General features: G+C 38.6%; 2 protein-coding genes across 3 annotated transcripts; both read left to right on the top strand.

The window, feature by feature from the left end:
* Window positions 1-19: 19 nt before the first annotated feature.
* LOC121252058 (TVP38/TMEM64 family membrane protein slr0305-like) lies at window positions 20-4,970 on the top strand. The gene is made up of 7 exons (XM_041151525.1): window positions 20-911; window positions 2,171-2,223; window positions 2,469-2,561; window positions 2,663-2,886; window positions 3,685-3,751; window positions 4,073-4,183; window positions 4,757-4,970. The coding sequence occupies exons 1-7, from the start codon at window positions 413-415 to the stop codon at window positions 4,778-4,780; spliced, it is 1,071 nt and encodes a 356-aa protein (XP_041007459.1). The 5' UTR covers window positions 20-412; the 3' UTR covers window positions 4,781-4,970.
* Window positions 4,971-6,458: 1,488 nt separating this feature from the next.
* Window positions 6,459-13,245, top strand: LOC121252057 (far upstream element-binding protein 2-like). Of its 2 annotated transcripts, none has more exons than XM_041151523.1 (7): window positions 6,459-6,827; window positions 7,540-7,907; window positions 8,263-8,448; window positions 8,574-8,675; window positions 8,760-8,834; window positions 8,938-9,054; window positions 11,876-13,245. In XM_041151523.1, the coding sequence occupies exons 1-7, from the start codon at window positions 6,587-6,589 to the stop codon at window positions 13,073-13,075; spliced, it is 2,289 nt and encodes a 762-aa protein (XP_041007457.1). In that variant the 5' UTR covers window positions 6,459-6,586; the 3' UTR covers window positions 13,076-13,245. The 2 variants fall into 2 exon arrangements, with proteins under 2 accessions (XP_041007457.1, XP_041007458.1); XM_041151524.1 differs by having other exon boundaries at window positions 8,760-8,831.
* Window positions 13,246-13,649: the final 404 nt, after the last annotated feature.

A 13,649-nucleotide genomic window follows, 5' to 3' on the forward strand; every position in this document is an offset into this window, starting at 1 on the left:
TCTACCATACCGGGGGGTGTCTCTCGTGTTTTGACTTTTGATACTTGCATATGCACAATCGGGTTCTGGCCAGGATAGGTTTGCGCCTGCGTTTTCCTTATGCATTTATCTCAACAACATTCGGTTCGTATGACCAGGATATCATGAACATTCGCTTCTCAATATAAACCCAACTTCAAGATCTTCTAAACTTTGGAAATGGCATTTTTACAGAGCCATTATTGAGCGTTGAATTTTTCAGTTTTGCCCCATTTTGTATTACGGTTCCCCGTGGTGCTAAACGCTGCAAAAACCATGAAAATCCAATGCATTCCACAGTAATTGAAACTCAACAGAAGTCGGAAGTTCTGGTTGCGCACCCTCCAAATCTAAACCAAACAAAAGAGGTAAAAACAAGGAGACATTTCTGATCATGGCACTGCTTCCTCAACTCCCAGTACAAAGAGAGAGCCTTTATACCGCACCCATCTCTCTCCTTAGAATGCGCACCCTCCTCACTCTCAGCCCACCACCACCGCCATGCCTCTATCCTCCTCCTCCTGCTTCTTCTTATAATTCTTCATCATTCCTCTCCAGCTTCAGACCCGACAAGCGCTTTCACTTCCTCGCTCCGTGCTGTTCTTTGAAACAGACCAAGAAGCAGAGGAGTGGTACTGCTCCCCGCACTGCCCCACAGAGCATCAGGTGGTTCTTTAGCAATGCAAATAGCGAAGAGGAAGGCGGTGGCGGTGATAAGCGAGGAAGAGATGACGAGGAGGGTGGGTTGGAATTGGAGGATGACACTGCGTTCAAGGGTACCCTTTTGGCTGGTGTATTGCTGGTGGGATTGGTTGGCGGGTTTGCCACTGCTGGTTATGTCTATAAGGACCAGATCAATGCGTTCTTGAGTCGGTTCTCAACTTTTATCGAAGGTAGTTCCGTGAAAAACCTTTACCTTTTTTAGGTTTACTGTTAATTTGGGTTGGATTTTGTTCGTTTCTGTTCGAGTCATGGGTATCGGTTTCTCTGGATCTTGCCAAGATCCTCCTTTGAGATTTTGTGAGTCTGGTGTGGATTCTGCTGATTGGTTAGAAATTCTTTGCCTTGCTCAGGCTTATGTGAAAATTGGGATGAATTTTGTTGTGTTTTGATACGTATGTATTTTATTAGAATATGGATTTTGTTGTAGGTGGTTTTGTCAAAATTCAAGACCTATTTGAGGACGCTAGTAGGTCAAAACAGTATCTAATCCCGCTGATCATGATAGCTACCTCCTCATTATGTATGGAAGTGCAGTCTATCGAGATTGTTGGCATGCATGAAGTTCAGAATTTCAAAGGATCCATATCTATGGGGATCGGTTGAATGTGTCCGTCTACATGTGCCTTCATCTGTATCCCCCCTTCCCCAGATAGGTAGAGTACATAGAAAGAGACAGAAAGAGGATTCAAACTGGGAGTCTGCACACGTTATTGCTTTCCCTTGCCAATACAGTATGGCTCAAAGGACAACTCCTTCTTCTATAAGAATTTATTTGAAAAGTGAGGTCGTGAGTTGAAGACCATTTGGTGTATGCGCAAATTATCTAGCAGGAAAAAGAAAAAAGAAAAGGAAAAGGAATTTTGCTTTCCCTTGAAAAGTTGCCCTTGGGGGTGCGTTAAGACTGAAACTTATCGTACTGAAAATATCTCTGCATGCTTTTAGACTGAATTTTGCTTTCCATTGAAGACCTGCTCTCGCCTGATTGTATGCTTTTCCTCCAATTTTCTTTTAAGTGGTGAGACACTTGATTTCAGACTAGTACTGCTGATGCTTCCCATTACCAGCTACATTCACCTGATCACCATGTTCCATGTATCTACCTCTATAATATTGCATAATGCAATCTAATTTGGAGTTCATGTAGTCATGCAATGTGTAAATTGGGTATAATTTTCCATGAATGGTGTTTGTTTTGTTTTATTGTTTCCAACATATCTCAAAATGAAGATGTTTGCTTTATATCGATATAAATAGATCTTCTCTACAAATCAGAGCTACCCTCTTCCGCACACGAAGCAATTGAACTCCTAAACTGTGTTTTTTTCTCAGCATTTTCAGCTAGTATCTGGGAAGGAATCTAACTATTTACTCATCTTTATAAAAGAATGCGCTTCTTTTTTAAATCTTATGAAGTTCTTTTGCTGAACAGGTTATGGCCCAGCTGGATATGCTTTATTTGTAGCGGCTTATGCAGGATTGGAAGTATGCAATTGAAACTCTTTCTTGAGTATAATACCCAATACAGTCACCAGACATAGATTTGATACCATATGGATACAGTTATATGATAATTCTTGAAAAACAAGGATTTTCTAATTGATGGACACATATTGTACATGTATTCAAAGGATTTGCATTAACAATGTAACAATGTCCAACAATTTCCGTTGCCACACACACACACCTGTTATCTTCTAAAACTGACTTTGAATGTTTTATGTTCCTAGATACTTGCGATTCCAGCTATTCCTTTGACCATGTCCGCTGGTCTTCTTTTTGGCTCTCTTATTGGCACTATCCTTGTCTCTATCAGTGGCACAGTGAGTTAGTTTCTTTTGTAAGTTGCGAAAAAAATAAAAAATAAAAAAAAAGATAACCATGTCTACAATAGATTTTTCGTAATATCTTGAACTTGTTTCAGGTGGCAGCAAGTGTGGCATTTTTAATTGCTAGATATTTTGCTCGTGACCGCATTCTTAAACTTGTTGAAGGAAATAAAAAATTTCTAGCAATTGACAAAGCAATTGGGGAAAATGGCTTCAGAGTCGTTACCCTCCTTCGTTTGAGCCCTTTACTTCCATTTTCATTGGGGAATTATTTATATGGATTAACATCTGTGAAGTTTGTACCATATGTGTTGGGAAGGTCTGCCTCTTTTTGACCCAATTATAATGCTTCTGACTACCTTTTTTTTTGGAGGGGGGTGGGTGTTGCTCTAAATGTTGTCACTGGATTTTCTCATGACTGAATTTGAATGCCATGCTAATGGACATATGAATTCCTCAATGATTTCACTTTAGAACCTAGAAATAATTTCTCCTCTAGCTTGAAATCTGCAGAGATCTTATTTTTCCAATTTTTGCTAGCAAGTAAAGATTTAAAATGTCACTGTTTATGCATGCGCTAGCTGATTATTGTTTGCTGAATCATGCCTCCAGTTGTCAATTTAGTTGTCACTTCTTTTTCTTTCAAGTAATAATTAGTACATATGGGGTGATGTTCGAGTTTGTTTATTTATTAAACCCTGCCTATTACTATTAAATTAGAATGAGCTTCAGACTTGTGAGATTGTGATTCTGTCATAATGTTGAAATTAGGTTTGTGACATAGCCAAAACTGTTTTTTGATAAGTAACCTAGTCAGGACTCAGAACTGGAGGGATTTTGCACTATAGAAAGAAATCTATTGACTTGCTAGTTACTTCCTGCTAAAGAGGCATAAATTTCTAAATAATGGAAAACGTGAAATCTTGGAAGATCTGCAGTGAAGAGAAAAGAGAGAAATAATAATGATATCAAATAAAAAGCTAACATTTTAATGGCATTCAGGAACTTACTGTCAGAAAACATAATGAGTTATGATGTTATAAGTTTCATATGAGTTTGTAAAGCCCTTGTCATCTTCTGCTTTCTGATAAAAATTTGAACAATAATTTTTGAGCAGCTGGTTGGGCATGCTTCCAGGAACATGGGCTTATGTGAGTGCTGGTGCACTTGGTCGAGCCATTATTGTGAGATTTTAGCTGGTTTTTCCTCTTTCTGAAATTCATATATTTATTTATCCTACCTGTAGGAATATTGTGTATAATGTATCCTAATTAAAAATTATAATAATAAAAACAAGCAAGCACACAATAGTGATGCGATGGGGCAAACATCTCTTAGATGATAGATAATTGAATGAAAATTATAGGCTGAAGACAATTTTACTCCAAAATAAAGGTTATTTTTTTTATCTCATATACTGTTCACTGTACAAATAGAGTTAAAATATATAGATTACGCAACTTAATCTGATCGTCTGCCTTCTCATTTTTTGGGTGATGTTTCAGCAAGAAGAATCTGGCGTGAGCTTACCCGGAAGAAATGGTCAGATATTAACACTTGGGCTGGGACTATTGGCCACAGCACTGGCTGCTGCTTATGTGGCACGGCTTGCCAAGGTAATTAATTCCCCCATCGGATAGTGTTTTCTGTTTCACAAGCACCACGTTGGTGGTTTGCTCCCAAAAAAAAGAAAAAAAAAATTGTTTGTGGTTCTAGTTCTGATTGCTCATTGCCAACTGGGTTAATATATCAGTGAAGAATCTAATCAAGTTTATCAACAAACAAATTGGCAAATTCCATGCATGTCTAATTATTAGTGAATTTTTGACTACTCAGGTCTCCATGCTACTGACCCTTATCAAACGGCTAATATTCTTGTTTTCATGACCTGTTAATTGAGCAGTCCCAACACCTAATTCTTATTGAACCTATGTTTGGGGGATATCTGGTGTTACATACCTTCTTCATGTTGCTGACCCTGAAAAGTGGGAAGTGAGACATGTTTTGGTTGAATTAATGTGGTGTTATAATTTTCTCTACAACTGTGATGTCTAAATTGGGTGGGAGAAATAAAATGAGTTTCCTTAATAGTGTGATATTTTGATTCCAAAGCTATTGAATTTCTGTGGTACTTGAAAAATCAGTTTCCCACCATGCTGACTCGTTCCATGTTTGCGCTTATAATGCAGGATGCTGTGAAAGACACTGAGTAGACGCAAATATTGCAATTAGACATTAACAACTTAATTTGGAGACTTGGAGTAGTAAGCGATGCATCATTCGTGTAAATGGTAGTAGGTTAATCAAATCGAACCTGAACCTTCGATTTTTTCAAGTGTATGGCCTACGATATGCTACATAAAATAAACAAGTCTAATAATGCCTCATTATGTTTCTCCACCATTTCATTTTTTCCCATTCTCTTTTGCGTTGGATTTAATTTGCACTTATTTCATTTGAAAGATCGAACATTTGTGAGAAAACCCAGTACGGATTGCCTCAAATTTAAGCTATGCATATATGATCTTTGGAGATACGATATAAAACCCAGCCTGCTGAGAGAAAATCTTTTAGAAAAGAGAAGTGTTACAGTTACAAAAATATCTTATAAAAGTAAGTTCACAAATTGATATGGTTTTATATGATACGTTAAATATATTTTATAATAAAATTAATTTTACAATCTTACGTATCATAACAACGTACGTCAGTTTGTGAAATTATTTTTATAAGATCTTTTTATAGTTAAAATATTTATTTTTAGAAAATTCTCTCTCTGAGTAAAAATGCTGAGGGAAAAACAGTCATGGGAAATTGGGAATAAGAAATTTAAGGGAATAGTTTACGAGGAACTCAACTAGAAATGCAGGGCCGCCACGAGTCTTCTTGCGAAATCGGATGTAAAGCTTGCCATGGCTTTTGCATGAACGTATAGGAGGAGGAACTAGGTTTATGCAACATGCAGAAAGTAGAAACCGTGACAAAAACCCCTTCAAAATCTGCCGAGAGACCAACGGTTAGGTTCCTACAGTTCTCCAGGCCTTTTGCTGGTTTTCATACTTTAAACAAACATATTTCTTTAATTTTTATTTGGAATATTAAATTTTAGGCTGGAGGGGTTCCGCTCAGGATATAGTAAATTACATTTATTCCACGAGAATTCTTTTGATCTCCATGTATGCGTATGCATAAACAAGAGCACAATCGAACTTTTTTCAAATTTTGTTGAAAGAGACTACGGCCAAACTAACATAATTTTGTATAATAAGTTAACTCTACTTTATATAAAAATAATTTTATAATTTAATATATCACATTAAGTCATATTATTTATGAGTTTATTTTTATGATATTTCTGACTAAAATATATATTCCTTTCAGAAACAGACATCTTAAAAATTGAAGATTTTTTTTTTTTTTTAAATCAAGCTTAAAAATAGAAAAGGAAGAGTCTGCTCAGAAAGGATCCAAAAGCCCAACCTCGAGACCTATATTCTTCTATCATATTAAATCATATTATTTTATGAGTTTATTTTTATAACATGTCTAAATAAAATAAATCTATGTTAGAAACTGACATCTTAGAATTGAAGGATTTTATTTTTAAATCAAGCCGCTTCGTTTGGAATATAAATTTATCTTAACTTATCATTATAATTTTTTCAAATTCCAACACAAAATATAATAAATAATTTAATTTTTTCAAATTTTAGAATAATAATAATATTAAAAAATAATATTCTAATAATATTTTATCATCTTAACTCAATTCAATTCACTTCACTTCAACATTAAAACACAACCTGAAAATAGAAAAGGAAGAGTCTGCTCAGAAAGGATCCAAAAGCCCAACCTCCAGGCCCATATCCCTCTTTACAAAAGCCTTGAACCTCTCCACCCTCAGCCACTAACCACACCTTCTCTCTGTTCGTCATCTCAGTGATCTCAGATTCTCGCTGCCACGAACTACAGAACCCCGGTTCTCGATTTGGTGATAGTTCGGAGCTTCCGTGAACTCTATGGCCGAGGAAGAGGTTGTAGCAGCTGAGGTGAGCCCCGCTGCGCCGTCGGATCACAAGCGCAAGCTCGAGGACTCGGAGCCCCAAGCCCCTGAACCCACCAAGCCGAGCGCCGACCACGTAACCGATCTGAATGCGGACCCTGATGATGATGCACCGGCCGAAGAAGTTGACGTCTCTGACCCCTTAGATGGACCCGAGGTGAAGCGAGCCCGCATCGATGACAAACCCGACGACTCAGGTATCTTGAAAGGAGCTTGTTTTATTTTCAAACTAGGGTTTCTTGTGCCTATATAAATGAGCGTATATGTGTCTGTGTACACACGCACGTATACATTTGTGTGTCCGCCATGCGATGAAAGAATAATAAAAATGGGAAATTGAAGCCTCTGAATATTCAGTTGGATGGAAGTGAAAGAATTCATTCTTTCCTAAAGTTGTGTAAGTTACTTTTCTTGACGAAACAAACGGGGTCTATAGGTGTTTGTTTTCATGGCCACTGACTCACTGCGTTTAATTTGGTGAGAAATTATTTTTGGTGAAAGACGAAAACCAGATTTGTATTGGAAAAAACGCCTGTTATGTCCATGGACATCTTTTGATGAAAGTTGAGCGTACCTTCTGAGCTCTTCAGAACTAGCTACAGAGGGGGAAAAGGTTGTCCTTTTTTTGGTTTCATGGGTATGGTTGCGGGGTGAAAGAGTTTGATTCAGAAGGGAATGAAAATTTGTATATAGCATTTTTCTGTCATTGTAGACTGTTCATAGATTTGGTGCCGCACTTGATGATAACTTGTAGAATTTATCCTGGTTGTGTGCCTCAGATATATTGAAACGCTTTTATTCTGTATTCGTGAAAGAAAATGTATCGTAATGCAACATACTTGCTTTTTATACACATGCTTCCATGTTTTAATTTGTAATCTGTATATTTTTCCACTTTTGCTGTTACAGCTAATGAAAATGGGCACCAAGAGAAAGAAGAGAAAGATGATGGGCCCATTGGAGAGAACAATGAACAACTTACTGTGGAGGGTTTCCAGTTAGGAGAGGCTCAAAATCCCATGGAAGAAGTTCCACAGACAGTGGCTGACGGCAATGAAGGATCCTCGGTGGAAAATCCTGAGACAGGTGACATTCAACAGCCATCTGTTGAGGATTCTTTGATAGAGACTGCTCAGGAACCAACTAAAGAGGAAAATCAGCAACCCTCTACAGAGTTTTCATCTAAAGAGGAAAATCAGCAACCCTCCACAGAAGTTTCTCAGCAAGAAGATGTTTCTCAAACTATGACGCGGAAAATGGAGGTGCCTAACAACAAGGTGGGTTGACTAATTTCTTTTAGCTCTGTTGTTGTGGCTTAAGTCCCTGAAGATGAGATAGCCTGATGGAGGTTGGCTTGGTGGGAAAAGATAGAGCTGCCATTCATCGACATGTCTTGAAGATGAGATTACCACTTTAGGAAACTGGTTACATCTTACTGTGTGTTGCCAAATCTAAACAAGCAAGCAACTGCACAAGGTTGAAAAAGGAGGACGCCCCTATCCTAAGCTGCCCATGCATTTTTGCTTACCCATTTCTAGGAGCTTTATCAAAATTAGGAGTCATTATTGTATTTCACCTTTTATAAAGTCGAATGGGTTTCTGACACATATATTTGCATAAATTCTGGTGCAGGTTGGCGTTCTTATTGGCAAGGCTGGGGATACCATTCGCTACTTACAGTACAATTCAGGAGCAAAGATTCAAATCACAAGGGATGCTGATGCTGAGCCTTATTCTGCAACAAGGCCTGTGGAAATAATAGGAAGCTTGGAGAATATAAATAAGGCCGAGAAGCTTATAAATGCTGTCATTGCAGAGGTTTCATTCTGACTGAACCTAACTTTACTTTCTGACGTCTACACTGCTTATGACAACGTGCATTCCTGACAAATATGAAACTGCTTGTCTGGTTTTTGCTTCACTTTGATGAACTTTTTCTGCAGGCTGAAGCCGGGGGCTCTCCTTCCCTTATAGCCAAGGGTCTCACTACAGCACAGGCTGCTGCAGCTTCTGAACAAATCCAGATACAAGTTCCAAATGAGAAGGTTAATAGTTTCTTTGTATTTTGCTGGCCAATATGTATCAATGATTTGAACTATGATTTACGTATATAAACTTTTTTGATCCAGGTTGGTTTAATAATAGGCAAGGGTGGGGAGACCATTAAAGGTCTGCAGACCAGGACAGGAGCACGCATCCAGGTAGTTGATATCTTACCCCTTGCCTTGAGTGTCGTGGATTTTTTTTTTCTTTGTTTAGTTATAATGTTACATCATGTGTGCTTACTCTCTCTTTTCTCCCCCTTAGTTGATACCGCAACACCTTCCAGAAGAAGATGAATCTAAAGAAAGGACTGTACGAGTGACTGGTGACAAGAAGCAAATTGAAATGGCCAGAGAGTTGATAAAGGAAGTCATGAATCAGGTTTGTTTTCTACCTAATGCTTTTTTCTATGATGAAAAATGTAGCTAAATTCTTGAATGATTTATTTAGTATAAGTTTGCAATGGTTTTATTTTAATAGTCTTTTACCAAAAGCTCTTGTCATGTTGACAACTTTGCATGCACCGAGGGAGGAATATGCTTGTAAATGCCTGTTGATCAGTATTACAATCTATCTATTGTAAGACTACTCACAAGACTGTCTGGTGTAGCTAGGATTACTCGACCTTCTATACTGAAGGGTTCCATATGTTAGATCTGTGCAGTTTTAGACATAAAATAGGTTAGATGTTAGCCAGAGACATATGAATTGGATGGAAATCTTTTTTGAGAATAATTCTACACATTAATTCGAGTTCTGTGAATGCTCTGGTTTATTTGTATTATTTTTAAGCAGTTGAAGATGGGTAGAATTAAATGAGTATGCTTAATATGTTGCTGTTATTATTATCTTTTCACTGAGTAGGATTATATTGATATTCCCATTATACTTGTTGATGTCTTGCTTGAGTTATTGTGGAACTGTTCTTCTTCCTGGACTGGTTGAGCAGCATTTTGGCATCATCTCATCTGGAAAAGCAGCATATAGTCTGGTCATGACATGATTATATATCCAAACAACTGAATTTGTATGTCCGATTATTAAGTTAGAAATGTGTGATTTTTTTGATATGGGAGTGTGAGAGTGGCAACTGTTCATAAGAGTGTGATATTGATGAATGATCCATTCCAAGGTCACTTGAATGCTGTTAGGAAGATCATATATTCAATCCAAGATGTCGGTTGCCATGATTTATTTATCTTGAAGGTGCCGATTTCGAATTGGTTCGCTTTAAAAATGCAGATTTCGCTATTGCCTTTTCCATGGGGTCAGCATTGCTTTCTTCTTGTGGCAATAGACAACCATTCTTCACTCTCATCCACGAAAGAGAGGTATCAGGGCTTTAAATCTCGCAATTGCTGGATTTTAATAGTTGGTAAGATTGCTTTGAGACTTGAAAGTTAAAAGAAAATCATAATGTTGTAAAACTACTTTATATTAACCTTAGTGCTCATTAGTGCCACCCATGTTATGTGATTGAGATGTGTTGGAAGAAAGTGTAATGTTTGGTGAAGCCATAATATTTAGATCCGTGGGGATTACTTCAAAAATTGTGTCCAATTCTATGTGTGAAGAATGCCGCCATACATGTCATCTGATGTATATTAAGGTCTAGCATAGAACCTATAGCATGGCTACTTGAGATCTAGACGAGACTGTTTGATTGCGTTATGCAATCTAGTATATAACATGCTATGCCACCCTCGATGGTCTAAGCTCTTATGCAATGTTGAAGCATGTAGCATGGGACATATGATTGTTATTAAGTCATTATGCAGGTGTCTAAAGCATTTGTATTGATAAACTGGGAATTTAAAACATGCGTCAAATGCAAATGCCTTTCTTTCATGAGTTAACATTTTAATGACTGTTCTGTATTAGTTCCATCATTTTAGGTCATTTGAATGACTAGCAGTTCCCCTGAATGATTTGGTGCATAGTTATGATGGGTGAGGTGTACCCAAGGTTAACTCCCCAGAGGTGGTTCTAAAGGGCCGTACCTAGTTGTGGTTCCATACCATTAAAAGATATATATTATTTCCTATACGTAATTATCAGGATATTATGGAAGCGAATCATGAAATGATACTTCTTTTTTTCAATTTTTGTTGTAGAACAACTTGAAGTACGTAGCATAAAGAAGTCTTTCATTTGCATCAATTGAAAGCATCATAGGGCACCTAAAACCTGGGAAGTCTAATTGGATATCTTGACTGACAATGCACTGAATGCATTTAGGTATAGTACATATGACTTTCTTTTTTGTGACACCTACTTTCTTTTTTCTTATAAACTTGACATTCACATCCCAATGAACCATTGCCATGGTATCGTCCTCAGTCACTCTTCAGATGAAGGTAAATATATTTGCACTTCTATTTTATCATATACATCTATGCTTGACTACTGGATTTATAACTTCCTCTTAATTAAAAATGGCTTGAATTGAATAAAAAAGGAGATCAAATGAAGAAAAATAATGAAATGCTTAAAGAATTTGAAATTTTGAGGTCATTATCATGGGATTTGTTTAGAAGCATGATACTTGGGCTATACCAAATTACGTGGTTTAATAAATTTCTTTTTACCTATAAAAAAAAATAGAGGCATGATGGTCCGTATAGCACCAAGCTGAGTGGTGGCTATTGTTGTATGCACATTTGCATGTTTGAAGAAATGGTGCATGGCTTTGCTTTTCTAAGTATGGGACCAGAACCAGCTAGTTTGGTGCTTGAAACATAGTCTCAAATTCCTCTAGATGAATTGGTGTTGAACAATCTAAAATGTGTTGTGTTCTTTCATGATTTGTACTTTGATCGTCTACTGTATCTCTTAAGTTTTCTTTTTTTTTTTTTTTTTCACTATCATCGACATTGTTGTGCCCATTATTCTTCATGTTTTCATAAAACCTAAACTGCTATTATAGTATCATTACAAGTACGATCTCTCTCTTCACTTTGTTGTGATCTCAGCTTTGTTTTTTTCTCCTGATTTTGCCGACACTTTTTCCTTATATTTGTTCTTCACATTAGATCAAAATGATGCCCTGTAGCGTCTCAAAAGATTTGAACTGGATTTGTGGTTACCAAGCTCCAGTAGCAATTTCTGGTCCTCTCTACATTACTAATGTTTTTAATTTAATTGTGAATGGATCTGCTTCTGCTTCTAACTTATTTTTTCTATGTGCAATTGCTTGGAATAGCCTGTGAGGCCTTCATCTTTCTCCGGGGGTTTTAACCAGCAGGCCTATCGACCCCGTGGATCTGTTGGTCCAACTCAGTGGGGTCCTCGCCCTTCAGCATATGATTATCAGCATCGTGGATCATATCCGCCTCATAATTCACATTACCCACCTCCAGCATATGGGAATTATCCTCAACAAATGGGTCCAAGAGGTGGCCATGTTGCTGGTTGGGAGCAAAGGCATCCTAGCATGCGGGGTCCACCCCCACATAATGGTGGTTACGATTACTATGGTGGACAAGGAGGGCATTTATCTGATGCCTCAGTCTCTGCCCAACCTTCACATGCTGGCCGTTCTGCTGCTGCTATGGGTTCAGTTCCGTCCCATGCAAATTATAACTATGGACAGCCACAGGGTCCGGATTATGGACATTCTGGGCATGGATACGATGATCCAAGATATGAAAATCATGCTCCAACACAGCATCCCTATGGAGGACATGGAAGTTCTCAGCCAGTTTATCCACAGGTAGGCACTCAACTAGGTTATGCTGCACAACAGCAGTATGGTAAACCACAATCATATGGCGTGCAATCACAGGGACCTACTCCCCAGCCGTATGGTCCTCCCAGGGCTGCTCAACCAGGGGACATGCCTTATCAAGGTTCTGCTCCTGCCCAATTATATGGATCAAATGCACCCCCTCAACAGCCTTATCCTTATGCATCCAGCGCTCAGGTGCAGCAAACATATCCTCCATATGGTTCCACACCAGCTGCTGATGGGTATAGTCAGCTGCCACCGGCATCTGGTCCTGTTTATCCACAGCAGGGAGTGCAGCAAGGTTATGGTCAGCCTGCTGCACAGCAAGTACCAGGCTATGCACAAGTGGCTCCTGGTGGGGGTTACGGATCATATGCACCCTCGCAACAAGGTTACCCTGAACAGCCAGCTGCTAACAATGTAGCTTATGGTTACCAAGGGCCTCAAGATCCTGCTGCATACAGTGGTGGTCCTTCAGCAGCGTATGGTGGGCAGCCTGGCTATACGCAATCGGCACCGACTCAACTAAGTTATGATCAGTCTATCCCACAATCAGGTGGTTATGGGGTTGTACCATCAAGTGCTCCGGCGTCAGCTGCTTATGGGAAAACTTTGTCACCCCAGCCCGGTTATGCTCAGTATGACTCAACGCAAACATATGGTGCACCTCGCTGATCAAGGTAGTGTTTCATTGAGTTTGGATGCCGCATATTGTATTAGATCTCGAAGTATTAGTTTGTTCATTTAGGCCTTTCTGACTGTTGATGGAACTTCGGGCACTGTTTTTCTGATGTAATCGTAATATTTGCTTGAACTGTGAACTTAACAAAGAATTGTTAGAATCTTTTGGCTTTTGCTATGGTATCCAAGAAATATGGAGTTGCAGCAACTGGGACCGAATCATTGTTTTTTTTCTTTTTTTTTTTTTTTTTTTTTGTAATATGTAAAGGCCCCTCTCCAGGAACCGACGGTTTTGACCGAAGAAATGCACCGTCTTCCCCTTAAAATCATTTTCCAAATAAAAAATAAGAGAGGATCCTCTCCCTGTGCTGCCCGCCACCCACTAGGAGGGGAGTCCCAACCCTCGAGCTGGCAGCAGAGTTGGCCGAGGGGAACAATGTCCATTACAAGATGGCCGTGAGTGGCATCAAAAGGGATCAAGCCATGATCTACCACACACGACCACCTAGCAGACGATTCCCTCCTTATGGGCGGGCAATACTTCACTCGTGGGAGGGGAACTCATTAA

The sequence above is a fragment of the Juglans microcarpa x Juglans regia genome, chromosome 2S (genome assembly GCF_004785595.1).
Source record: "Juglans microcarpa x Juglans regia isolate MS1-56 chromosome 2S, Jm3101_v1.0, whole genome shotgun sequence".
Taxonomy (NCBI): Eukaryota; Viridiplantae; Streptophyta; class Magnoliopsida; order Fagales; family Juglandaceae; genus Juglans; species Juglans microcarpa x Juglans regia.

Coding starts and splice junctions, on each gene's coding strand:
- LOC121252058 (XM_041151525.1), top strand. CDS start 413: ATGGCACTGCTTCCTCAACTCCCAGTACAAAGAGAGAGCCTTTATACC. Junction 912..2,170: donor GTTCTCAACTTTTATCGAAG/GTAGTTCCGTGA, acceptor TTTGCTGAACAG/GTTATGGCCCAGCTGGATAT. Junction 4,184..4,756: donor ATGTGGCACGGCTTGCCAAG/GTAATTAATTCC, acceptor CTTATAATGCAG/GATGCTGTGAAAGACACTGA.
- LOC121252057 (XM_041151523.1), top strand. CDS start 6,587: ATGGCCGAGGAAGAGGTTGTAGCAGCTGAGGTGAGCCCCGCTGCGCCG. Junction 8,676..8,759: donor TACAAGTTCCAAATGAGAAG/GTTAATAGTTTC, acceptor TTTTTGATCCAG/GTTGGTTTAATAATAGGCAA. Junction 8,835..8,937: donor CAGGAGCACGCATCCAGGTA/GTTGATATCTTA, acceptor TCTCCCCCTTAG/TTGATACCGCAACACCTTCC.